The 25109-nt window shown below is 39.6% G+C and overlaps 1 protein-coding gene across 1 annotated transcript in view; it reads left to right on the forward strand.

Annotated features, from left to right (window-relative positions):
• NUP107 (nucleoporin 107kDa) overlaps positions 1 to 25109 on the forward strand; it is a 63687-nt gene that overhangs the window by 14953 nt on the left and 23625 nt on the right. The window contains exons 7-14 of the mRNA XM_011976594.1: positions 3015 to 3118; positions 6930 to 7057; positions 8941 to 8989; positions 14750 to 14821; positions 15512 to 15600; positions 18924 to 19002; positions 20841 to 20954; positions 24895 to 24985. Coding sequence (XP_011831984.1) covers positions 3015 to 3118; positions 6930 to 7057; positions 8941 to 8989; positions 14750 to 14821; positions 15512 to 15600; positions 18924 to 19002; positions 20841 to 20954; positions 24895 to 24985 — 726 coding nt within the window. The remainder of the gene's footprint in view (positions 1 to 3014; positions 3119 to 6929; positions 7058 to 8940; positions 8990 to 14749; positions 14822 to 15511; positions 15601 to 18923; positions 19003 to 20840; positions 20955 to 24894; positions 24986 to 25109) is intronic.

Below are 25109 nucleotides of genomic sequence, written 5' to 3' on the forward strand. Positions count from 1 at the left end.
CCGTCTCAAAAAAAAAAAAAAAATAAGAAAGTGCATCTCTTTCTTTAGGTTTAGTTCTTAATCTAACATTGTTGATGTGTTTTGTTTTGCCCTGGACCCTAATACGGTTATTTTTTTTCAGATAGTGTTATGGCCACTGTACAAGCATTAACTCATGTAATCCTTATGGTGGTCCATTAAATAGGTACAATAATTATTCCCGTTTTAGAGAAAAGGAAACTACTGCTCAAAGTGGTTAAGTAACTTACCTCAAACCACCTGGCTAGGAAGTGGTGGTATCAGGATTTGAAACTAAGCAGTTTAGCTCCAGAGCCCTGCTCTTAACACTTTGGTAACTACTACTTTCTTGTAGTGTCTGTTAAAAATAGATACTCATATTAAGTGACTCAAAATACTTTCTACTTAGGCCAAGTGCCTGTATTTTCCCAGAGTGGAACATGCCATTTAGTATGTATTATAACTTTCTCCACTACTTTGTAATGGTGTGCTTAAAATATAATTCAGGTATTTTAAAATCTGGCTCAATTTCTTAAGTAATTGTTTATAAAATAAGTAGTATATCTTTGAGATCTTAAAAGACTTTTACCGAAAGAAAAAAAATAGATAAATTGGGCTACATCAAAATTTTAAACTTTTGTGCATGAAAGGATACAATCAGCAAAGTGAAAAGGCAATCCACAGAATGAGAGAAAATGTTTGCACATCATATCTGATTAGGGGTAATATATAAAATCTATGGAAAACTGCTACAACTCAACAACAAAAAAATCAACCCAATTTAAAAATGAGCAAAGAAATAGAATAGGCACAGGCTGGATGCAGTGGCTGATGCCTGTAATCCCAGCAATTTGGGAGGCTGAGGCGGGTGGATCACCTGAGGTTGGGAGTTCAAGACCAGCCTGACCAGCATGGAGAAACCCTGTCTCTACTAAAAATACAAAATTAGGCAGGCATGGTGGCGAATGCCTGTAATCCCAGCTACTCAAGAGGCTGAGGCAGGAGACTCACTTGAGCCCAGGAGGTGGAGGTTGTGGTGAGCCAAGGTCACGCCATTGCACTCCAGCCTGGGCAACAAGAGCAAAACTTCGTCTCAAAAAATACATAAAGAAGGAAAGAAATAGAGTAGACACTTTTCTAAAGAAGATATACAAATGACCAATAAGCACATGAAAATATACTCAAATGTCACTAATCGTTAGGAAAATCCAAATCAGAACTACAGTGAGATACGAGATACTGCCTTACACCCATTAGTATGGCTACTAGAAAACAAACAACACAACAACAAAAACCCAGAAAATAACAAGTATTGACAACAATGTGGAGAAATTCAAATCCTTGTGCACTATTGGTTGCAATGTAAAATAGTGCAGCTGCTATGGAAAACAGTATGGCAGTTCCTCAAAAAATTAAAAATACGATTACCATATGATCCAACAAACCTGCCTCTGGGTATATATCCAAAAGACATATATATGTCTGCTTTGAAAGCAGAGTCTCAGAGATAATTGTATATGCATGTTCATAGCATGATTCATAGTAGCCAGAAGGTGGAAGCAAGCCAAGTACCTGTTGATAGATGAATGGGGGGAACAAAATGTGATCTATACATGCAATGGAATATTATTCAGCCAAAAACAAAGGACACTCTGACACATGCTACAGCATGTATGAACCTTGAGAACATTATGCTAAGTGAAATAAGCCAATCACAAAAGGGCAATACTCTGTGGTTCCACTTACATGAGATATTTAGAAGAGTCAAAACGTGTAGAGACAAAGTAGACGGATGGTTGTCAGGGGCTGCGGTAAGTGGGGAGTGGGGAGTTAATGTTTATTAAGTACAGAGTTTCAGTTTTACAAGATGAAAATAGTTCTGTGGATACATAGTGGTGGTGGTAGCACAACAATATGAATGTACTTACTGACGCTGAACTATACACTTAAAAATGATTAAGCCAGGGTTAGCAGTTCATGCCTTTAGTCCTACCACTTTGGGATGCTGAGACAGGAGGTAGCAAGACTCTCTCTACAGAGTAATAAACAATTAGCTGGGCATGGTGGCTGGTATATACCTATAGACCCAGCTACTGGGGAGGCTGAGGTGGGAGGATCACTTGAACCTCGGAGTTTGAGGCTATAGTGAGCCATGATTGTGCCACTGTACTCCAGCCTAGGTGACAGAGCAAGAGCCCCCCTCTCTTAAAAAAAAAAAGAAGAAAAATGATTAAGATAAATTTTATATTATATGTATCTTGCCAATTAAAAAAAATTTTAAGGCCAGGTGTGGTAATCCCAGCACTTTGGGAGGCCAAGGTGGGCTGATAACGAGGTCAGGAAATCGAGACCATCCTGGCTAACACAGTGAAACCTCATCTCTACTAAAAATACAAAAAATTGGCCAGGCGTGGTGGCATGCGCCTATAGTCCCAACTACTCGGGAGGCTGAGGCAGGAGAATTGCTTGAACCTGGGAGGTGGAGGTTGCAGTGAGCTGAGATCATGCCACTGCATTCCAGCCTGGGTGATAGAATGAGACTGTCTCAAGAAAAAAAAATTTTTTTTTTTTTTTAATATAGCAGTGAATTTATAAAAGACTTGTAGCTATTCCGATTTTCAAACAGGCTGGGTGCAGTGGCTCATACCTGTAATGCCAGCACTTTGGGAGGCTGAGGTGGGCAGATCACCTGAGATCAGGAGTTTGAGACCAGCCTGGCCGATATGATGAAACCCCATCTCTACTAAAAATACAAAAATTAGCCGGGCATGATGGTGCATGCCTGTAATCCCAGCTAATTGGGAGGCTGAGGCAGGAGGATCACTTGAACCTGGGAGGTGGAGGTTGCAGTGAGCTGAGACCATGCCATTGCACTCCACCCTGGACAACAAGAGTGAAACTCCATCTCAAAAAATAAATAAATAAACATAAATAAATTTTAAAACAAACAGAATTACCTAGAAGTATGTCACTTAACTTTTCTTTATTCCTTTTTTTTTTTTTTTGATGTATTCTAGCATCCATGAGTATGTTTTCTGATTTCCTGCAGTCTTTTCTGAAGCACTCTTCGAGTACAGTTTTTGATCTTGTGGAAGAGTATGAAAACATCTGTGGTAGTCAGGTAAGCTAATTTCAGTCCATCATTAGTCAAACTTCAGTTTAGTTTAGTTTTTATAAACAGCATGAATCTCCTAATTTTCATAGTGTTTAAGGGAGATGTCTTAGGGGAACAGTGGCAGGAATGGAGGGAAAGTCAACTAGAGCATCTCTACATTTTACATATTGAGGGCCCATATAAGATTTCTTTGGGAGAAAAAAGGATTCTGCTGCTTTACAAAAGGAAAATCCAGCCTGATGCAACGGCTCACACCTGTAATCCCAATGCTTTGGGAGGCCAAAGCAGAAGGATCACTTGAGCCCAGCAGTTCAAGACCAAGCTGGGCAACATGGGAAGGCCTTGTCTCTACAAGAAATACATTTGCCAAGCATGGCGCTATGTACCTGTGATTCTATCTACTTGGAAGGCTCAGTTGGGAGGACTGCCTGAGCCCGAGTTTGAGGGTACAGTGAGCTGTGATCACACCACTGCACTCCAGCCAGGGTGACAGAGTAGACCCTGTCTCAAGGAAAATCTAAAATATACAAGGAATATGTAGAACTCAACAATAAGAAGGAGGATGGGGGGAGGGAGAGCATCAGGAAGAATAGCTAATGCAAGCTGGTTTTAATACCTAGTTGATGAGTTGACAGGTACAGCAAACCACCATGGCACACATTTACCTATGTAACAAACCTGCACTTCCTGCACATTTATCCTGGAACTTAAACAAAATAAAACTCAACAATAAGAAAATGAACAATCTAGTTAAAAAATGAACAAAAGATGGGAACAGGTACCTCACCAAAGAAGATACACAGATGGCAAATAAGCATATGAAAAATGCATCCACCAGGCGCAGTGACTCATGCCTGTAATCCTAGCACTTTGGGAGGCTGAGATGGGCAGATCACTGCAGGTCAGGAGTTTTGAGACCAGCCTGGCCAACATGGTGAAGCCCTGTCTCTACTAAAATACAAAATTAGCCAGATGTGGTGGTGGGCACCTGTAATCCCAGCTATTTGGGAGCCTGAGGCAGGAGAATCACTTGAACTTGGGAGGTGGAAGTTGCAGTGAACCAAGATTGAGCCACTGCACTCCAGCCTGGGCGACAAAGTGAGACTCCATCTCAAAAAAGAAAAGATGCTTCACATCATATGTCATTAGAGAATTGCAAATTAAAATAGAGATACTACAACATACCTGTTAGAATGATGAAGATCCAGGCCAGTGCTGTGGCTTCCGCCAGTAATCCCAACACTTTGGGAGGCCGAGGCAGGAGGATCACTTGAGGCCAGGAGTTCAAGACCAGCCTGGGCAGCATAGCAAAACCCCATCTCTGCAAAAACAAACAAAAGAAGAAATAGAATGATGAAGATCCAAAGGACACCACCAAATGCTGGAGAGGATGTGGAGCAACGGGAACTATCATTCATTGCTGGTGGAAATGCAAACAGCTATAGCTACTTTGGAAGGCAGTCTGCAGTTTCATACAAAACTAAACATACTATTGTCATATGATCCAGCAAACTCCTTGATATTTACCCGGGTAAGTTGAAAACTGTGTACACAAAAACCTACACAGACGTTTATTACAGTTTTATTCATAACAACTTGAAAGCAACCAAGATATCCTTCAGTAGGTGAATGAATAAACTGGTACATCTGAGCAGTGAAACATTATTCAGTGCTGAAAAGAAACTGGCTATCAAGCCATGAAAAAACATGGAGGAACCTTAAATGCATATTGCTAAGTGAAAGAAGCCAATTTGAAAAGGCTATGTATTATATGATTACAACTATATGACATTCCGGAAAAGGCAAAACTTGGAAACAGTGATAAGATCATCGGTTGCCAGGAGTTAGTGGGGAGGGAGCAAGGAATAGGTAGAACACAAGATTTTTAAGGCATTGAAACTACTCTTTATGCTATAATGGGAGACACATGTCAGTATACATTTGTCGTAATTCATGGAATGTACATCACCAAGAATGAATCCTAATGTAAACTATGGACTTCGGGGGATAATGATGTATCAATATAGGTTCCTCAGTTGTAACAGATGTACCATTCTATTGTTAGATATTGATGGTGAGGGAGGCTGTGATTGTGTGGAGGAAGAGATATTTGGGTACTCTGCTTTCTGCCCCATTTTGCTGTGCATCTAAAACTAGGCCAAGTGCAGTGGCTCACACCTGTAATCTCAGCACTTTGGGAAGCCGAGTTAGGTGGATTACCTGAGGTCAGGAGTTCATCACCAGTTGGCCAACATGGTGAAACCCCATCTGTACTAAAAATACACAAAAATTAGTCAAGTGTGGTGGTGGGCACCTGTAATCCCAGTTACTCGGGAGGCTGAGGTGGGAGAATCGCTTGAACCTGGGAGGCGGAGGTTGCAGTGAGCTGAGATTGTGCCACTGCACTCCAGCCTAGGCAACAGAGTGAGACTCCTCCGTCTCAAAATAAAATAAAATAAAATAAAACTACACTAAAGAAGTCTGTTTTTAGAAAGAGGAAAGACTTCAAGAAAATACTGCATTCAGTAATAATTGAAATAATAGTAATAGACAACTTTTTATCATTTCATGTTTTCATAATTGACCTCTGAATTGTTCTGTTATAAATGCAGTAGCTTCACTAAATAACAAAAGCAATAATGATCACTTAGTGAATCACTGGAGTCAGGATTCCAACTGAGAATGTAATGAATGAAGTGCAGATAACACTTTTATGAAGTACTAGTCTTAAAGACAGTAGTAACATTACTTTGTGAATACTTATTAAGGGGTGGGAAAACCCATTGTGGTGTTCTGAATGAGAGTAATCTTGTTCCTTAATTCCCTTGGTAAGATAATGAGGTACTGTTAATAACCTTTGAGAACGGTTTTCTTTACCCTGGTTCGGTTTTCTTTACCCTGGGTCGTTAAACCTCCTGGTGAACAATTGTGTGTGTGTTTCTAGGGGGACCATTCATGCCTTTTCACATATGCCTCAGTCCTGAAAAGGTGTTTTTGTTTTTGTTTTTCTCCCCAGACAGAGTCTCGCTCTGTTGCCCTGGCTGGAGTACAGGGGCAGGATCTCTGCTCACTGCAACCTTTGCCTCCTGGGTTCAAGTGATTCTCCTGCCTTAGCCTCCTGAGTAACTGGGATTACAGGCACACACCACTACGCCTGGCTAATTTTTTAATATTTTTGGTAGAGACGGGGTTTCACCATGTTGGCCAGGCTGGTCTCGAACTCCTGACCTCAAGCAATCCACCTGCCTCGGCCTCCCAAAGTGCTAGGATTACAAGTGTGAGTCACTGTGCCCAGCCTCTGAAAAGGTTTAAGACCACTATTTTGGAATGAGGAAGGACTTTGGTGAAGTTTTGTTTAGAAATGATAATGTTTTTGGTGCCTATCTTAGGAAAATTTCTTTCTTGATTAGTTACCTGATACAAATTTTTCAAACATAATTTAAAAATAACTTTTAAAATTTCAATTGCTAAAATGTTGGCTTATGTTATGATTTTTTCAGGTATAGGTTTGATTTAAGTTATCCTCTGGGTACATATACAGGGAGAAAAAAATATCCCATCACTGCCACTGTTGGATCTGAAATCAAGAGTATGTTAGACATGTATATACTCAGATAAACACACCTTGTTCCAAATTAGATCCATTTCTAGTGGCAACATCACATTACATTTAATTTAAAAAGACAAAATAGAGAAGGCAATTTTATAATATATACTTATTAAATACAATTATTTTAGCACTTTGTTCAAATACAAACTTATCTGTGACTCAAAATTATAGAAAATTAACCTCTTTATGTCTGTGTTTTCTATTCAGGTGAATATACTGAGTAAAATAGTGAGTCGAGCAACACCTGGACTTCAAAAATTTTCAAAAACAGCCAGTATGCTCTGGCTTCTTCAGCAGGAGATGGTCACATGGAGGCTGCTGGCTTCTTTGTATAGGTAATGGCGTCTAGAATTCTTAAGTGAAATAAACATAAGGTAATAAACCAAAAGGCAGAGTAATTTAAAAGTTAGGGTAGGTTGTACTTGGAAATAGGTTTTACTATTTTTGATGCTTATCATTTCTAATACCTTAGTTGTCAAGAGTGAGTTATGAGGGAAGAGGAAGATATCAGATCATAAAGCTGGTAGTTACCAAAATTGGATGTGTGTAAAGACTGAAGGAAAGTACTAAAAATAGTGCAATACTTAGGCTAAATTAAGAAAAGAGCTGAAAGTTAGACTTCATGTAATATGGAAGTTTGAAAGAAGTTAACCAAATTTTCCAGAAGACAAAGATTATACCATGTACATATCCTTGAATCTAGGAATTTTATGCCTAGAAATTTAACCTAAGGAAATAATGAGAAATATATACAACCACATATGAATAAAACTTTTAAATCTCAAAAAATTAAAAACTACTACTAAGGAATTGGTTAAATGAATTACAGCAGCTCTGTTACAACCAGAATAACTTGCAGCCATTTTAAATTACCACTTGTGGGCTGGGCGCAGTGGCTCAGGCTTGTAATCCCAGCACTTTGGGAGGCCAAGGCGGGTGGATCACTTGAGGTCAGGAGTTCAAAACCAGCCTGGCCAACATAGTAGAACCCTGTCTCTACTAAAAATACAAAAATTGGCCAGGCATGGTGGTGGGCACCTATAATCCCAGCTACTTGGGAGGCTGAGGCAGGAGAATCACTTGAACCTCGGAGGCAGAGGTTGCGAGCCGAGATTGTGCTACTGCACTCCAGCCTGGGTGACACAGTGAGATTCCATCTCAAAAAAAATAATAATAATTTAAATAAATAAATTACCATTTTTGTATATTCATTGACATGGAAAGATATTCATGACATATTGTTATATGAAAACGGAATTTCATAGTAATATATAAATGATGTCCCCTCCGCCATTTTTTGTTTTTGTTTTTGAAAAAGAGTCTCGCTCTGTCGCTCAGATTGGAGTGCAGTGGCACAACGTTGGCTCACTGCAGCCTCCGCCTCTGAGGTTCAAGTGATTCACCTGCCTCAGCCTTCTGAGCAGCTGGCATTACAGATGCTGGCCACCATGCCTAGCTAATTTTTGTATTTTTATTTTATTTTTATTTTTGAGATGGAGTCTCGCTCAGTTGCCCAGGCTGGAGTGCGGTGGTGTGATCTCGGCTCACTGCAACCTCTGCCTCCCAGGTTTAAGTGATTCTCCTGTCTTGGCCTCCCGAGTAGCTGGGATTAGATGCGCATGCCAACACGCCCGGCTAATTTTTGTATTTTTAGTAGAGACAGGGTTTTGCCATGTTGGCCAGGCTGGTCTCAAACTCCTGACCTCAAGTGATCCACCCACCTCGGCCTCCCAAAGTGCTAGAATTACAGGCATGAGCCACCGTACCTGGCCTAATTTTTATATTTTTAGTAGAGACAGTATTTCACTATGTTGGCCAGGCTGGTCTCGAACACCTGACCTCAGGTGATCCATCTGCCTCGGCCTCCCAAAGTGCTGAGATTACAAGCATGACCCACTGTGCCCTGCCTAATTTTTGTATTTTTAGTAGAGATAGGGTTTCACTCTGTTGTGGGCCAGGATGGTCTCAAACTCCTGACCTCAAATGATCTGCCTGTCTCAGCCTCCCAAAGTGCTGGGATTGCAGATATGAGCCACTGTGCCTGGCATGTTGTCCCATTTTTGTTTACAAAAATACAGGTATACATATTTGAAAAAATAAATGATAAAAATATTTTAAAAAGAAGTTAGCCAGAGTTTCCTTCTGTCAGATGCTCAGTGGTGAATTCATTATATTCATGTGAAATAAGGCTTTTTTATTTTGTGTTATTTTTCCCCAGAGACAGAATACAGTCTGCATTAGAAGAGGAAAGTGTACTTGCAGTTACTGTAAGTTTTATATTAATTTTTTCCTTTATAAATACATAAAAATTAAAATGCTACTAATAGGATTTTTTTTTTTTTTGAGATGGAGTTTCACTCTTGTTGCCCAAGCCGGAGTGCAGTGGCACGATCTCGGCTCACTGCAACCTCCACCTCCCGGGTTCGAGTGATTCTCCTGCCTCAGCTTCCTGAGTAGCTGGGATTACAGGCGTGCCCCATCACACCCAGCTAATTTTTTGTATTTTTAATAGAAAACCGGGTTTCATCATGTTGGCCAAGCTGGTCTCAAACTCCTGACCTCAGGTGATCCACCCACCTCGGCCTCCCAAAGTGGTGGGATTACAGGCATGAGTCACTGTGCCCAGCCAGGATTTATTTTCAACCTTCCATGCTGAGTTTCTTCATTTTAAAGATTTCACAAGTAAATAAAAGGTTCAGTCTCATAAAATAATCAAATACTGATTTATATTAGAGAGTTAAAGGTAAAAGTCCCTTTTTATCCCACTGACTAGTGTAACAGTTTTGGTATATATCCTACCAGACATTTTTCTATGCATCTTTATGGATACATACATATATACAAACATACACGCACATATTTGTATACACACACGTATTTGTTTTTTAACATAATATGATTGATTTCATTTATACATTATACTGAGAGGTTTTTTTTTTTTTTTTGAAATGGAGTTTCACTCTCACCCAGACTGGAGTGCAGTGGTGCGATCATGCCTCACTGTAACCTCTGCCTTCCAGGTTCAAGCAATTCTTGTGCCTCAGCTTCCCAAGTAGCTTGGACTACAGGCTTGTGCTACCATGCCTTGCTAATTTTTGTATTTTTAGTAGAGATGGGGTTTCACCATATTGACCAGGCTAGTCTCTATCTCCTGACCTTGTGATCTGCCCCCTCAGCCTCCCACAGTGCTGGGATTACAGGTGTGAGCCACTGTACCCGGCTTATACTGAGAGTTTTAAAATTAATATTTGTTAGATTTTTTAAAAATTCATCTAGGTTTTACCATATTTTTTCATACTATGTCAGAGTATAAATGTACTGAAATTTTTTGAGATATTCAGCTGCATATTTAGGTTGTTACTAGTATTCTTACTGTAGCCATTAATAATGCAGTAAATAGTTTGGTGTAGAGGCACATGCCTGTGGTCCCAGCAACTTGTCAGGCTAAGCTTAGAGGATCACTTGAGCCCAGGAGTTCAAGGCTACAGTGAGCTATGATCACACCACTGCACTCTAGCCTGGGCAACAGAGTGAGATCCCATCTCTAAAAAAAAAAAATGCAGTGAATGTTTTTCTTCATACATATGTATGTGTGTGAAAGTCTGGACAAGTAAACACCATCCTTTTGCCCTTAGGATTCAATGCTGTCTTCTACAGCCTCCAGGCCTGGGATCCTGAAAGGACTTTGGGTGGTAAAACTGGACTTGGCTGGATTGAGGGTTTGGGGAAGAAACATGCAAATAGCCTCAGATGATTTTTAAATGCAGCAAATAACGTTTCTGGATCAGACTTGTTTCCAAAATAACCAGCTATATCTGTTTTGAAAAAATATGTACACATATATGCCTGTTAAACCACCAAGACCAGATGCCTTTTTGGGGTTTAACTTCTTTATATTTTCTGATTTTTAAAAGTAATTTTTTTTTTTTAAGAGATAGGATCTTGCTCTATTGCCCAGGCTAGAGTGCAGTGGCGTGATCTCAGCTCACTCCAACCTCTGCCTCCTGGGTTCAAGCAATTCTCATGCCTCAGCTTCCCTAGTAACTGGGATTACAGGCATGCATCACCACACCCAGCTAATTTTTGTACTTTTAGTAGAGACAGGGTTTTAACTATGTTGTCCAGGCGGTCTTGAACTCCTAGCTTCAAGTGATCCACCTGTCTTGGCCTACCAAAGTGCTGGGATTACAGATGTGAGCCACCATGCCTTGCCCAGAAGTAATTCATATTTGAAGCAAGTATATATAATTTAAAAAGATAATGTATATTTATAATAAATATTTTATGTGTATCTGTTAGACTGCTTTTTTTTTCTTTTGTTTCTTTTTCTTTTTTGGGGGGTGGCCAGCACGGCGGGGACATGGTCTCACTTTGTCTCCCAGACCAGAGTGCAGTGGCATCATCATAGTTCACTGCAGCCTCGAACTCTCGTGCTCAAGTGGGCCTCCTGCCTCAGCCTCCCAAGTAGCTAGGACTACAGGTGTGTACCACCGTGCCTGGCTAATTTCTTTTTTATATTTTATAGAGATGGGGGGTCTTACTCTGTTGACCAGGCTGGTCTCAAACTCCAAGGCTACTTTTTCACTTAAAATATTTTTTAATATCTTTCCAATCTTTTAATTTGTTTGTCCCACAAATACTTCATTCCAATAAAGTAACATGCACATCTAGGAAGACTGTCATATTTGGCTATTTATTGAGCTCACTTACTAGTTTTAATAGGTTTCCTCTGATTTTCCAGGCAATTCTGTTATCTACAGGTAGTGATGACTTTGACTATTTTTCCATACTTATTGCTAACTTAATTCTTTTCCTGGTTTTATTATGTTAGCTAGAATTTTCAAAGTAAAGTTGAATAATAATGGACTCTTACTCTTCATCTTCTGGATTTTAAAGGGAGTATCTCAATTTACAGTTAAGTATAGTCAGCCTTCCTTATATGTGGGTTCCACATCCATGAATTTAACCAACCACAGATCAAAAGTATTCTTTAAAAAAAAAATAAAGAATCACCAAGAAGCGGCTTCTCTGCTCCTTCTTGAATCTCCGCCTGGCTCAGCCTGCCTGCCTTCACTCCTGCCCCCACCACGTCCATCAGGGTGACCCAGAAGTCCCACAAGCTGTCCACCTCTGGCCCCTGGGACTTCAGTAGCCGTACCTACATGAGTGGGCCCGGTGCCCACATCAGCTCCTCAAGCTTCTCCCAAGTGGGCAGCAGCAGCTTCCAGGGTGGCCTGGGTAGAGGCTTTGGCAGGGCCAGCGGTATGGGAGGCATTACTGCCGTCACAGTCAACCAGAGCCTGTTGAGCCCCCTTAACCTGGAGGTGGACCCCAACATCCAAGCAGTGTGCATCCAGGTAAAGGAGCTGATCAAGACCCTCAACAACAAGTTTGCCTCCTTCATCAACAAGGTACAGTTCCTGGAGCAGCAGAACAAGATGCTGGAGACTAAGTGGGGGCCCCTGCAGCAGCAGCAGATGGCTTGGAGCAACATGGACAACATGTTCGAGAGCTACATCAACAACCTTCTGCTGGCAGCTGGACACTCTGGGCCAAGAGAAGCTGAAGCTGGAGGTGGAGCTTGATAACATGCAGGGGCTGGTGGAGGACTTCAAGAACAAGTATGAGGATGAGATCAAAAAGTGTACAGAGATGGAGAATGAATTTTTCCTCATCAAGAAGGATGTGGATGAAGCTTACAAGAACAAGGTAGAGCTGTAGTCTCTCCTGGAAGGGCTAACTGAAGAGATCAACTTCGTCAGGCAACTGTATGAAGAGGAGATCAGGGAGCTGCAGTCCCAGATCTCGGACACATCTGTGGTGCTATCCATTGAGTGGTGTCCGAGTCCTCTGACGTCCTGACCAAGTGAACAGCTGTGACAGCCTCTCCTAGCCTAACCCTTCTGCAGCTGCCCCAGAGAGGCTGCTGTGCAGAGGAGCACAGGGAACAGGAGACCCACCTGAGGCTCAGCCCTAGCCCTCTGCCCACCCGTGGGGGGAGTTTACTGCCTGGGGTTACCCCCCTTGCCCATGCCTACAGCTATAAAACAATTCAATTTTTTTTTTCCAAAATAAAACCTCAGCTAGCTCTCCAACTGTCAAAAAAAAAAAAGTCCAGGTGTGGAGGCTCATGCCAGTAATCCCAACACTTTGGGAGGCCAATGTAGAAGGCTCACTTTAGCCTAGAGTTCAAGAGGAGCCTGGGCAAGATAGCAAGACCCTGTCTCTGCAAAAAGTGACGAACTTAGCTGGGCATGGTGGTGCACACCTAGTCCCAGCTACATTTGAGGCTGATATGGGAGGTTCGCTTGTGCCTAGGAGGTCAAAAATGTAGTGAGCTGTAATTGTGCTACTGCACTCCAGCCTGGGTGACAGAGCGTGACCCTGTCTCAAAAAAAAGATCATTGGGTTTGTACTGAATATGTGCAGATGTTTTTAATCTTTATTCCATAAGTGATACAACAACTATTTACATATGTAGCATTTACATTATATTAGATATTAGATATACATAATCTAGAGATGATTTTGTTGTTGTTTTTGTTCATTATTTTTTTTATCACAGCCAGGTCCAATAGAGATGATGTAAAATATACTACAGCATTTTGGCTAGATGAGGTGGCTCATGCCTGCAATCCCAGCACTTTTGGAGGCCGAGGCAGGTAGATTGCTTGAGGCCAGTAGTTTGAGATCAGCCTGGCTAACATGGTAAAACCCATCTCTACTAAAAATACAAAAATTACCCAGATGTGGTGGCAGGCACCTGTAATCCCATCTTCTTGGGAGGCTGAGATATGAGAATCACGTGAGCCCAGGAGGCAGAGGTTGCAATGAGTTGAGATCAGGCCCATTGCACTCCAGCCTGGGTGACAGAGTAAGACTCTGTCTCAAAAAATAAATAATTAAATAAAATATACTACAACATTTTATATAAGGGACTTGAACATCCACAGATTTTGGTATCCACGAGGGGTCCTGGAACCAATCCCCCATGGATACCAAGGGATGACTATATGTTTACTAGAGGTTTCAGTTAGTCTACTTCTAACTTATGAAGATATATATATTTTTTCACATCAAAATGACAAGGTGAAATTTACGAGGTTATTTTTATGAAATATTCTGGTACCTATTAAGAAGTCCATGTAGCTTTTCTCCTTTAACCCATGGATAAAATGGATTAATTAATTTGACCCATTCTTGAACTGCTCACAATATATTATCCTTTTAATATACTGCTTAGTATTACTTGGTAATATTTGCATTAGTAAAGTTGGTTATAAGAGCCTTGAATTGCTCTTAGCTTTTATTACTTATCAACTTGTGTATAAAGAATGTTAAAGTTTTTAAATGTTTAGTTTCTAGCATGTGACATGGCTGTATTCAGCCCTTTATTACAGTTTTTTTTTGTTTTTTGTTTTTTTTTTTGAGAGGGAGTCTCGCTCTGTCACCCAGGCTGGAGTGCAATGGCGTGATCTCAGCTCACTGCAACCTCCGCCTCCTAGGTTCAAGTGATTCTTGTGCCTTAGCCTCCGAGTAGCTGGGATTACAGGCTTGCATCACCATGCCCAGCTAATTTTTGTATTTTCAGTAGAGATGGGGATTCACCATTTTGGCCAAACTGGTCTCGAACTCCTGACCTCAAGTGATCCGCCCACCTCAGCCTCCCAAAGTGCTGGGATTACAGGTGTGAACCACCACGCCTGGCCTATTAAAGTTTTTTGTTTGTTTTATTTTGTGTTTATTTTTCCCCAAAACACCATCTCTGGGAAAATGAAATTTTAAATTTCAAGTGTAAAGAATCAAAATACCAGGTAAGAGCAGCTACAATTGATGTAGCAGTTTGGAATTTATACAATAGATGCTTTTCAATGATGAATATACAGATTTACTATGTGGTAAAATGTTTATGTATAGATGATTAACTGTACTTGTTTCTTACTGGCTTTTTATCTTTCTGTTAAAATAATATTTCTTACAGCATCTTCTTTTTGTTCTGTTTATCCTTTAAATATTTTTCATAATAGCCTCTTAATGCCAGTGAAAAAACAGTTGTGGAAACGTTATTTCAGAGGGATTCACTTGTTCGACAAAGTCAGGTATGACTAGAATTTTAAAATTTTTTTTATGAAACTTGGAGAAAAGGTTAATGACATACAAAGTACTGAAGTTTTTTTTAACTTAAAACTTTTCTGAGTTTTTTTCTACTTGATCTTTTTATTTGCAATTAAAAGGAATTAGAAACCTTGTTCTTTGATTTTTAAGTAATAGCCCTAGTATTTTCAGGAATAGTCTGTTAAAAACGATTATTCCTGTAGAAAATTTTCTTCTTTTGCCATGATATTTATTTATCTTAAAAAAGTAAAAATAGTGTTTGGAAAAATTGTTACTTGGTATTTTTAAAATCAGAAACTTCACGCCTGTAATCCCAGCACTTCGTGAGGCCGAGGTGGGCGGATCACGAGGTCAGGAGACCGAGACCATCCTGGCTAACGTAGTGAAACCCCGTCTCTACTAAAAATACAAAAAAATAACTGGGTGGGGTGGCGGGTGCCTGTAGTCCCAGCTACTCAGGAGGCTGAGGCGGGAGAATGGCGTGAACCCAGAAGGCAGAGCTTGCAGTGAGCCTATATCATGCCGCTGCACTCCAGCCTGGGCAACAGAGCAAGACTTTGTCTCAAAAAAAAAAAAAAAAATCTGAAACTGTTTGAATTAAGGGTAGTAGTGTCACTACAAATAAAACACGAATAGATTTGGTAGTTAACACTATTTTTTTCTTTCTTTCTTAGCTGGTGGTAGATTGGTTAGAGAGTATTGCTAAAGATGAAATTGGAGAATTTTCTGATAATATTGAGTTTTATGCAAAATCAGTATATTGGTAAGTTACCAAACTTTTATTCTTGAGGTCACTCAATATTGATATTGTTCATTCATCTTTCAATAAGTATTATTCAGTTTTTACTTTGTTCAGTGTGAGCAAAACAAATAAAGTCTTCACCTTTATGGAATTTATAATTGTTTAAGAGAGTTAGATAGCTAATTTGCAAATATACAGTTGGCTCTCTGTATTTATGGGTTTCACATCCATGGATTGAACAAACCGCAGATCAGAAATAATTGGAATAAAACAAGCCTGGCGTGGTGGCTCATGCCTGTAATCCCAGCACTTTGGGAGGCCGAGGTGGGTGGATTACGAGGTCAGGAGTTCGAGACCAGCCCGACCAACATGGTAAAACCCTGTCTCTGCTAAAAATACAAAAATGAGCCGGGTCTGGTGACACACACCTGTAATCCCAGCCACTTGGGAGGCCGAGGGAGGAGAGTCACTTGAATCCAGGAGGCGGAGGTTGCAGTGAGCCGAGATTGCGCCACTGCACTCCAGCCTGGGCAACAGAGTGAGACTCCATCTCAAAGAAAAAAAAAAAAAAAAAAAAAGGAAGCAATTGGAATAAAACAATAAAAATAAGATAAAAAAGTAATACAAATTTTAAAATATAGTATAACATTTATTTGCATAACATTTACATTGTATTAGGTATTCTAAGTAATCCAGATGATATAAAGTATATGGGAGGACATGTGTAGGTTATATACAAATAATACAACATTTTATATAAAGGATCTGAGCATCCTTGGATTTTGGTATTCAAGTAGGGTCTCAGAACCAATCCCCTGTGGATACCAAGAGACGAATGTATATTCTGTTGGGTATTCTGAGCTTTGGGGAAGAAAATGAATTAGAGGCCGGGTGCTGTGGCTCACGCCTGTAATCCCAGCACTTTGGGAGGCTGAGACAGGTGAATCACGAGGTCAGGAGATCAGGACCATCCTGGCTAACACGGTGAAACCCTGTCTCTACTAAAAATACAAAAAATTATCCGGGGCGTGGTGGCAGGCGCCTGTAGTCCCAGCTACGTGGGAGGCTGAGGCAGGAGAATGGCATGAACCCGGGAGGCGGAGCTTGCAGTGAGCTGAGATCGCACCACTGCACTCCAGCCAAAAAAAAAAAAAAAAAAAGAATTAGTGTTAATGGATAGATAGGACAGGGAGTCCTACTTTAAATTGAAGAGGTGGCCAGAGAAGGCTTTTCTAAGTTAGTAAGAAACTTTTAAGAAATAAAGGCGGCAAGCCATGCAAAAATCTGGGGGATAACTATTCTGAGCAGGAAAACAAACTGTAATGACCCAGAGAACATAAAGTGTTGGCAAAAAGAAGCCGGTGGGAACACAGCAAGAAAAAGAATGGTAGAAAACAAAATTGGAGGAAACCAGATAGAGGGCTTTTACAGGCAGGCCAATGTGACTATTCTGGACTTTATTCTAAATGTGATGGGAAACCTTGAGAATAGAAGAATGACATGGTCCAATTTGTGTTTTCAAACAATCGCCTGCCTGCTTTTTTCTTAGTAAGATTATTGAACATATCAGAAGATGATCTTCTGTCAAGAAGATCACTTCTGTCCTGTTTTTAGCTACTTGTGTGGGTTTGTTTTGTTTTGTCTTGCTTTTGCTTACACTCTTCAGTACTTCTAAATTATTATAGAATCTTGAAGCCAGAAAGCTCCCCTAAGTTAAAGGGACAGTTTATTGTAAGATTTGCAAAAGATTTTTAAAAGGTCAGATTGCGGCTGGGCACGATGGCTCATGCCTGTAATCCTAGCACTTTGGGAGGCCGAGGCAGGTGGATCACCTGAGATCAGGAGTTCAAGAGCAGTCTGGCCAACATGTTAAACCATGTCTCTACTAAAAATACAAAAATTAGCTAGGCATGGTGGCAGGCACCTGTAAGCCCAGCTACTCAGGAGGCTGAGGTAGGAGAATCGTTTGAACCTGGTGGGTGGAGGTTGCAGTGAGCCAAGATTGCACCATTGCACTCCAGCCTGGGTAAAAAGAGCAAAACTCCATCTCAAAAAAAAAAAGAGGTCAGATTGCCTTTGAATTCAGTAACGTGTGTGCAAAGTCTGTAAGTCAATTATATATTTTCTCTGCTTAACTAGGAAATTACTGCTGCTAAGCGTTTGTTAAAAATTAAATCTTAAGTGGATGTGATTTATTTCTGAAAGGAAGTTTTCATTTTCAGAAAATAAGTTTTTTGGGTTTTTTTTGTTGGTTTTTGTTTTTTTATTTAAAATGCCCTGTTGGGTTTTTATAATTTTTAATGAGTTGATCTCCTTTTTTTTTTTTTGCTGATCAGTGGAACAGAACAGAGAACCCCAAAACAGATTCACACTGATATGGTCATTTGGTTTTCAACAAAGACATCAAAGCAATCCAGCAGGAAGTGGAATGCCTTTTTTACAAACTGCAGAAAAATATTATCTATGAGAAAGAAGATTAACCTTGATGGCTGCCTCACTCCATACCCAGCAATTAATTCAAGATGTGTCGTAGTCCTAAATGTAGAAGCTAAAAACCATAAGGCTTTTAAAGAAAAACATAGGAAGATATCCTAGTAACTTGAGAATAGATGTTTCTTAGCTCATAGAAAGCAATAATCAGGGAAAAAAATTGGTTTGACTTTATCAAAATTAAAAATGTATCATTAAAAAAACACCATTGGCCAGGCGTGGTAGCTCACACCTGTAATCCTAGCACTTTGGGAGGCCGAGGCAGAAGGATTACTTGAGGCCAGGAGTTCAAGACCAGCCAGGGGAACATAGTGATACCCCCATCTCTACAAAAAAATTAAAATGTTAGGTGGGCATAGTGGTGCCTGTCTGTAGTCCCAGCTACTCAGGAGACTGAAATGGGAGGATCACTCGATCCTGAGAGGTTGAGGCTGCAGTGAGCCATGATTGTGCCACTGCACTTTAGCCTCAGCGACAGAGCAAGACCCTATCTCAAAAAACAAAACAAAACAAAACAAAAAAACACCATTAAGAAAATAAATGGGAGCAAGCCATAGACTGGGATGTGTAGTTCATAAAGAACTATAACTCAATAGTAAAAAGATAATCCTAGTAAAAAGGGCAAAAATTTGTACTGATACCTCACAAAACCAGATAGATGAATGGCCAGTAAGGACATGAAAAAGCCCTCAACGTCATTAGTCATCTGAGCTAAAATGTACTTCTGTATTAAGGATTTTTGCATGTTTTTTCTGGGATTGTAGTCTTTCTTCCTTTGACTTAATTTGGTTTTTTAAAAATAGACCTATTAAAATTAACCCTTTAAAAAATTTGGTACTTATTATTTCTTTCAGGGAAAATACTCTGCATACCTTAAAACAACGGCAGCTGACTTCTTACGTTGGAAGTGTTCGTCCGCTTGTCACTGAATTGGTAAATGTTCTTTGAAATGAAAGTTGCCTTCAAAGTTAACTGATTTTTTTTTCAGACCGAGAATTTTTTCTCGTGGATCTTTGTTTTGGTTTTCTAAAGGTATGCACACACTAACATTTTACTGTAAAACAACTAAGTTGCATTGGAATCTGATGGAATATATTGAAACATATCCGTGACCTTTGAATTGTAAATAATAAGTTGTGGAAAGTGTACTTAACTTGCCAGCATTAAAAACAAATTAATTTTGGTCTTATCTTAAGATTTGACTCTGCCTATGTAAGGTAGTGACTGACCTATGAAAGCTCTTTTATGTTGAAAGCAAGTGAAAAAAAAACTAAAGCCTTATTAGTTTGAGGTTAGAATGGTTATTCTAGGATATGAGTAGTAGGAATAACAGTGGATTTGAAAAGAACTGAAGCTGAATTATTCTAGAAACAAAGGAATGAAGCTTTATGACAGGTAGGGCATGTGAAATGTTTATAGTGAAAAGTGAGAGAAATAAGTAACAATTGAAAAAAACTTCTAGAATTCTGTTTAGTAACAAAATGGTTTTGATGAAAATTGGGAAAAAGAAAAAGAAAATTGTTTGGAAACTACTCTTAACAGCTTAAAATTGATAGTAGCTAAATTACATTGTAGCAGGCAACAGCTGAAAATCATTTAATCTTACCAGCTGGAAAGTGGTGATTTCCTTTTGCCAGAAAGAGACCATGTTCCAAAATTGAATTATATGTTTGCAAAATATTTTTGAAAGTAGCCAACTGATCTATTATGTATTCCATTTTCTTAATTGATATTCATATTACCATACACTAAGTAACATGTGGAGTAAGAATTACTTCCTTTCTTGAGTCACATTGAAATTGTTTTCAATTGGAAATCCATCATGTAGATCATGTGTGCTCTTTGCTGCTAAAGTGAGAACAACATATTATCCTAAATGCTTAGAGGCACATGAAAAAAAGGTAGGTAGAAATAACTGTTTTGGGGGATTTGCACTTATTAGAAATCTGTTTAAATTTTTTATATTAGGCATTGGTGTGTTTTATATGGCATTAATCCCAAAATAGGTCTTAATGGGCCCTCTTCCCACACGTTCTCAAAAAGTACCAGGTAAACACTTCGTAGTCACAGAACAGAAGGTTTTTGCTTTGTGTTCATGTTCCATCTAGGTCTAATTCTGTTTAGACTTGACCATGTAGCTGCTATGACAGAGTGAAACTCAAGTCATCTTCTAGTGTAACCTGGGCTGGGATAGGCTAGTAGTAGTTCTGCCTTGCCTGATTGAGGTATGCCCTTTGTGGGCCAACTGAGTATGTTTTAAGTGGGGAAGCAGACAACTGTGTGGCTATTTGGAACACTTGTAATCTTGTGACAATTTCATTCCCTTTGTTACTTAACTAAATTGAAACTGAATTTGTTTCAGCCAGGCGCAGTGGTTCAGACCTATAATCCCAGCACTTTGGGTGGCCGAGGTGGGCAGATCATGAGGTCAGGAGTTTGAGACCAACCTGGCCAACATGGTGAAACCCCGTCTATATAAAAAATACAAAAATTAGCTGGGCGTGGTGGCGTGCACCTATAATCCCAGCTACTCAGGAGGCTGAGGCAGGAGAATTGCTTGAACCTGGGTGGTGGAGGTTGTGGTGTGCTGAGATCATGCCACTGCACTCCAGCCTGGGTGACAGAATAAGACTCCATCTCAGAAAAGAAAAAAGAAAAAATGAATTTATTTGTATATAAACTCAGGATAGGTTTATCATCTCTTGATGATGTGTAAAATGTATGTAAGTATAAAGGATTTATGGTTGATGATGACTTTTTTTTTCTTACAGGATCCTGATGCTCCCATAAGACAGAAAATGCCACTTGATGATCTGGATAGAGAAGATGAAGTTAGATTACTCAAATATCTCTTCACTCTAATCCGTGCTGGAATGACAGAAGAGGTCAGTCATGTATACCCTTCTTGTTTAATTTCGAAAAGTCATAGACTCTGAGTTGGAAGAGATTTTTGTGGCTGCCTAGTATGCCTTCTTAATGTAGTAATTCCATTCGTGGTATTTCTAGATCTAACTTCCTGTTCGAACATTTCCGGTGATAAGGCACACGTAACTTGTGAAAACAATGTAATCTAGTTTGTACAACTCTAATTAATAGAAAATTATTTATAACAAGTCATACTTTTCTTCCCCATATTGCACTGCATACTCTTAAGTATATCCCCATTATGTATTTTTTTGTTCCGTTTGGGATTTTTGTTTTTGTTTTTGTTTTTGTTTTGTTTGAGACCGTGTATTGCCATGTTGCCCAGCCTCATCTCGAACTTCAGGCCTTAAGTGATCCTCCTGCCTTGACTTTAAAAAGTGTTGGGATTATAGGCATGAGACACTGCACCTGGCCCAATCTCCATTAATTTTTTTTCTTTTTTTTTCTTTCTTTCGTTTTTTTTTTTTGAGATGGGATCTCACTGTCACCTAGACTGGAATGCAGTGACATAATCACTGCAGTCCTTACCTCCCAGGCTCAAGCCCTGCCTCAGCCTCCTGAGTAACATGGGACTACAGGTACATGCCACTATGCCCAACTAACTTTTTTATTTTTTGTAGAGATGGAGTCTCACTATGTTCGTCCAGGCTGATCATGAACACCTGGGCTCAAGTGATCTTCCTGCGTTGGCCTCCCAAAGTGCTGGGATTGCAGGCATGAGCCACTGCACCTGACCCAATCTTCATTATTTCTAATGCTGATTTTTCAGAGTTTAGAATAAACCTAACCCTAATTCTAGGTAATACTATTTAGGCACTTGAAGGCTACAGTGGCTCTCAAACTTCTTCCTTTTAACCTTACCTTTTAAAAATGTGTGTGATAGTTAATATCTTATATGTAGAATGATAAGTACCTAATTGGACAGTTTACCAGATGGCTCTTTAGGTGAGATAGTGTGATGTGTAGGAGTTTCAGGCTTCAGTATTATGTTGTACTTGGTTTACAGTACTTTTTGCAATGGTCTTTAGATAGATTCTATGTTAGTTCAAAGTGTTGTTTGTTCTCTTCTATGTTATCAACCATAAGCATGTATTAATTTCTTATGTAATTTCTTACAGTAATAATTTCTTACAGTAATAAATCTTGGTTTATTAAGCATCATTCTTACTGTTTTTATTAAGAAAAGAAGTTGGCCAGGCTCAGTGACTCATGCCTGTAATTTCAGCATTTTTGGGAGACCAAGGCAGGAGGATCACTTGATGCCAGGAGTTTGAGACCAGCCTGGGCACCATAGCAAGACCCTGTCTCTATTATTAAAATATTTTAAATTTAAAAAGTTGATACCATGTATTTGTTTATTCAGAAAATATATAAATCCCAGCCACTCTGCTAGACAGTGTGCAAGATACTAGAAATTGCTATAGTAAACGAGGGATTTATTTTATTTATTTATTTATTTATTTATTTTTTGTAGAGACGGAGTCTTGCTCTGTCGCCCAGGCTGGAGTGCAGTGGCACGATCTCAGCTCACTGCAACCTCCACCTCCCGGGTTCAAGCAATTCTCCTGCCTCAGCCTCCCAAGTAACTGGGACTACAGGCACACGCCTCCACACCCGGCTAATTTTTTGCATTTTAGTAAAGACGGGTTTTCACTGTGTTGCCCAGGCTGGTCTCGAACTCCTGAGCTCAGGCAATCTGCCTACGTCAGCCTCCCCAAGTGCTAGGATTACAGGCGTGAGCCACCGCACCCGGCCATGGGATTTATTTTAAAAAACAAAAATACAGTCATATTATTGAAGGCTCAAAAAACAGAAATTCTCAAGGTCTCACTAGCTTTATAAAAACCACAGATAGTGAGCTTTTTGTTTTTAATTATAGAACTTTTTCTTTTGTCTTCCTTTTTAAGATAGTTGCAGTCATGGTATACATTCAAGTTTTTTCCCTCTTTTTAATAGTAATTTGAGATAAAATTTACATACCATATAATTCACCCATTTCAAGTGACACCATTCATTTTGTGAATTGTATAATATATATTGAATTATATAACAAAATTTGCCATTTTAATCATTTAAGTGTATCATTGTATAATGAATTATATAACAAAATTTGCCATTTTAATCATTTAAGTGTGCAGTTCAGTGGCATTCATTACATTAACAGTATTGGGAAACCATCACCACTGTCTGTTTCTAAAACTTTTTCGTCAACCCAAATACAAACTATAACCATTATATGCAGTAACGCCTCATTCTCTTCTTCCCTCAGCCCCTGTAACCTCTAATCTACTTACTATCTCTATGATGTATAGGTGGAATCATACAATGTGCTTTTGTGACTATCTTATTTCACTTAGCATAATGTTTTCAATATTATATATTGAGTTTTTATCCTGCCTTTTTAAGATACCCTATCAAAACATTTTTCCATGTTAATTCCTACATAGCTCTCTTAGATTTTAAAGGCTGCAAGTTTAGAATGATGTTAGGGGTATGATATTCTTTAACTGGTTGTATTAATCAGGCTTTCTGGGTTCAAGTGATAGAAAGCCAACCTAAGTTACTTTATGCTTACAAGAGGAGAATTCATTGGCTCATGGAAGTGGTAAGTATAGAAAGTATAGCTGGCTTTCAGCAGGATCCAGGGACTCCAAAGATATCACTAGGATACTGTCTGTTTCCAAGACCCATAGCTCTACCCTACTCTCTGTGCCTTCATTCCCAGGAAGCTACTCCCCATGTTGTATCAGAGATGGATATGAGACGCTCCAAGCTTACATCCTCCTGCCAGCTAGCAATCTCAGTAAAAGGAGTATATTTTCTTTCCCAGTATCTCCAGCAAGAGTCCTGATGGTGAATCTTGCTATAGCTCACATCCCTAACCTTAGAGTTCTGGAATGGGATCAGGCCTATCCAAAACATAGGAGCTAAGAATGGGGAAAAGTGATTCCCTAAAGGGATGATGGAACAACAAACATGTATTTACCTTACTGGTATATAAACACATTTACTTACTGACTTACTGGTCAAGTTAAACATGCAGTATTATCAGTGGAGTAAATGAGCAGTAACAGCCTTGTCATTAGAGACTGTTTTTGTAGTAGTTTTTCATAAATCAGAGGTCATCAACCTCTTTAACCCCATTTGTTTCTAGCAGAATTAAATGCCAGTGGGTGCCGTGGGAACCTATTGTTAAGCCTAAAGTCAAATAGAAAAGGGATTTTTTAGAAATAAAAACAGGGCCAGGTATGGTGGCTCACACCTGTAATCCCAACACGTTGGGAGGTTGAGGTGGGGGGGATCCCTTCAGTCCAGAAGTTCGAGACCAGCCTGGGCAATATAATGAGACTCTGTCTCTGCAAAAAATTTTTAAAAAGAAAGAAAAATAAAGGCAGAAGCCACAGAAAGACATACATATGTTTTAAAAATAGAATACCATTATTTATTATTTATTTATTTATTTAATTTATTTTTTTTTTTGAGACAGGGTCTCACTCTGTCACCCAGGCTGGAGTGCAGTGGCGCAATCTTGGCTCACTGCAACCTCTGCCTCCTGGGTTCAAGTGATGCTCCTGCCTCAGCCTCCCAAGTAGCTGGGATTACAGGTGCCCGCCACTACGCCGGGCTAGTTTTTCTATTTTCAGTAGAGACGGGGTTTCACCATGTTGGCCAGGCTGACCTGGAACTCCTGACCTCAGGTGATGCACTTGCCTTGGCCTCCCAAAGTGTTGGGATTACAGGCGTGAGCCACCGCACCCGGCCAGAATGCCATTATTAACTGCCTACATCCATCCCTTGTAACATTTGTTCCATAAGTTATCTAAGCTTGTCATATATTGGTTATACTTTACTATAAAGTACCCTGGTTATTGTACTGACAGCTTTTTCTTGTTTCTTAAGGCACAACGACTCTGTAAACGCTGTGGTCAAGCATGGAGAGCTGCAACACTTGAAGGCTGGAAACTGTACCATGACCCTAATGTTAATGGAGGTATTTTAGTAGATTTTATATTGACAGTTGAGGACAAAGGCATTTTGCTCTAAATGCCAATCTTTGTGAACTATAGCTTCTCTTTTTAGAAAGGATTGTAATAAGGTTTCATTTTAAACCAGAA

This window comes from Mandrillus leucophaeus, unplaced genomic scaffold (assembly GCF_000951045.1).
Source record: "Mandrillus leucophaeus isolate KB7577 unplaced genomic scaffold, Mleu.le_1.0 Scaffold169, whole genome shotgun sequence".
NCBI lineage: Eukaryota > Metazoa > Chordata > Mammalia > Primates > Cercopithecidae > Mandrillus > Mandrillus leucophaeus.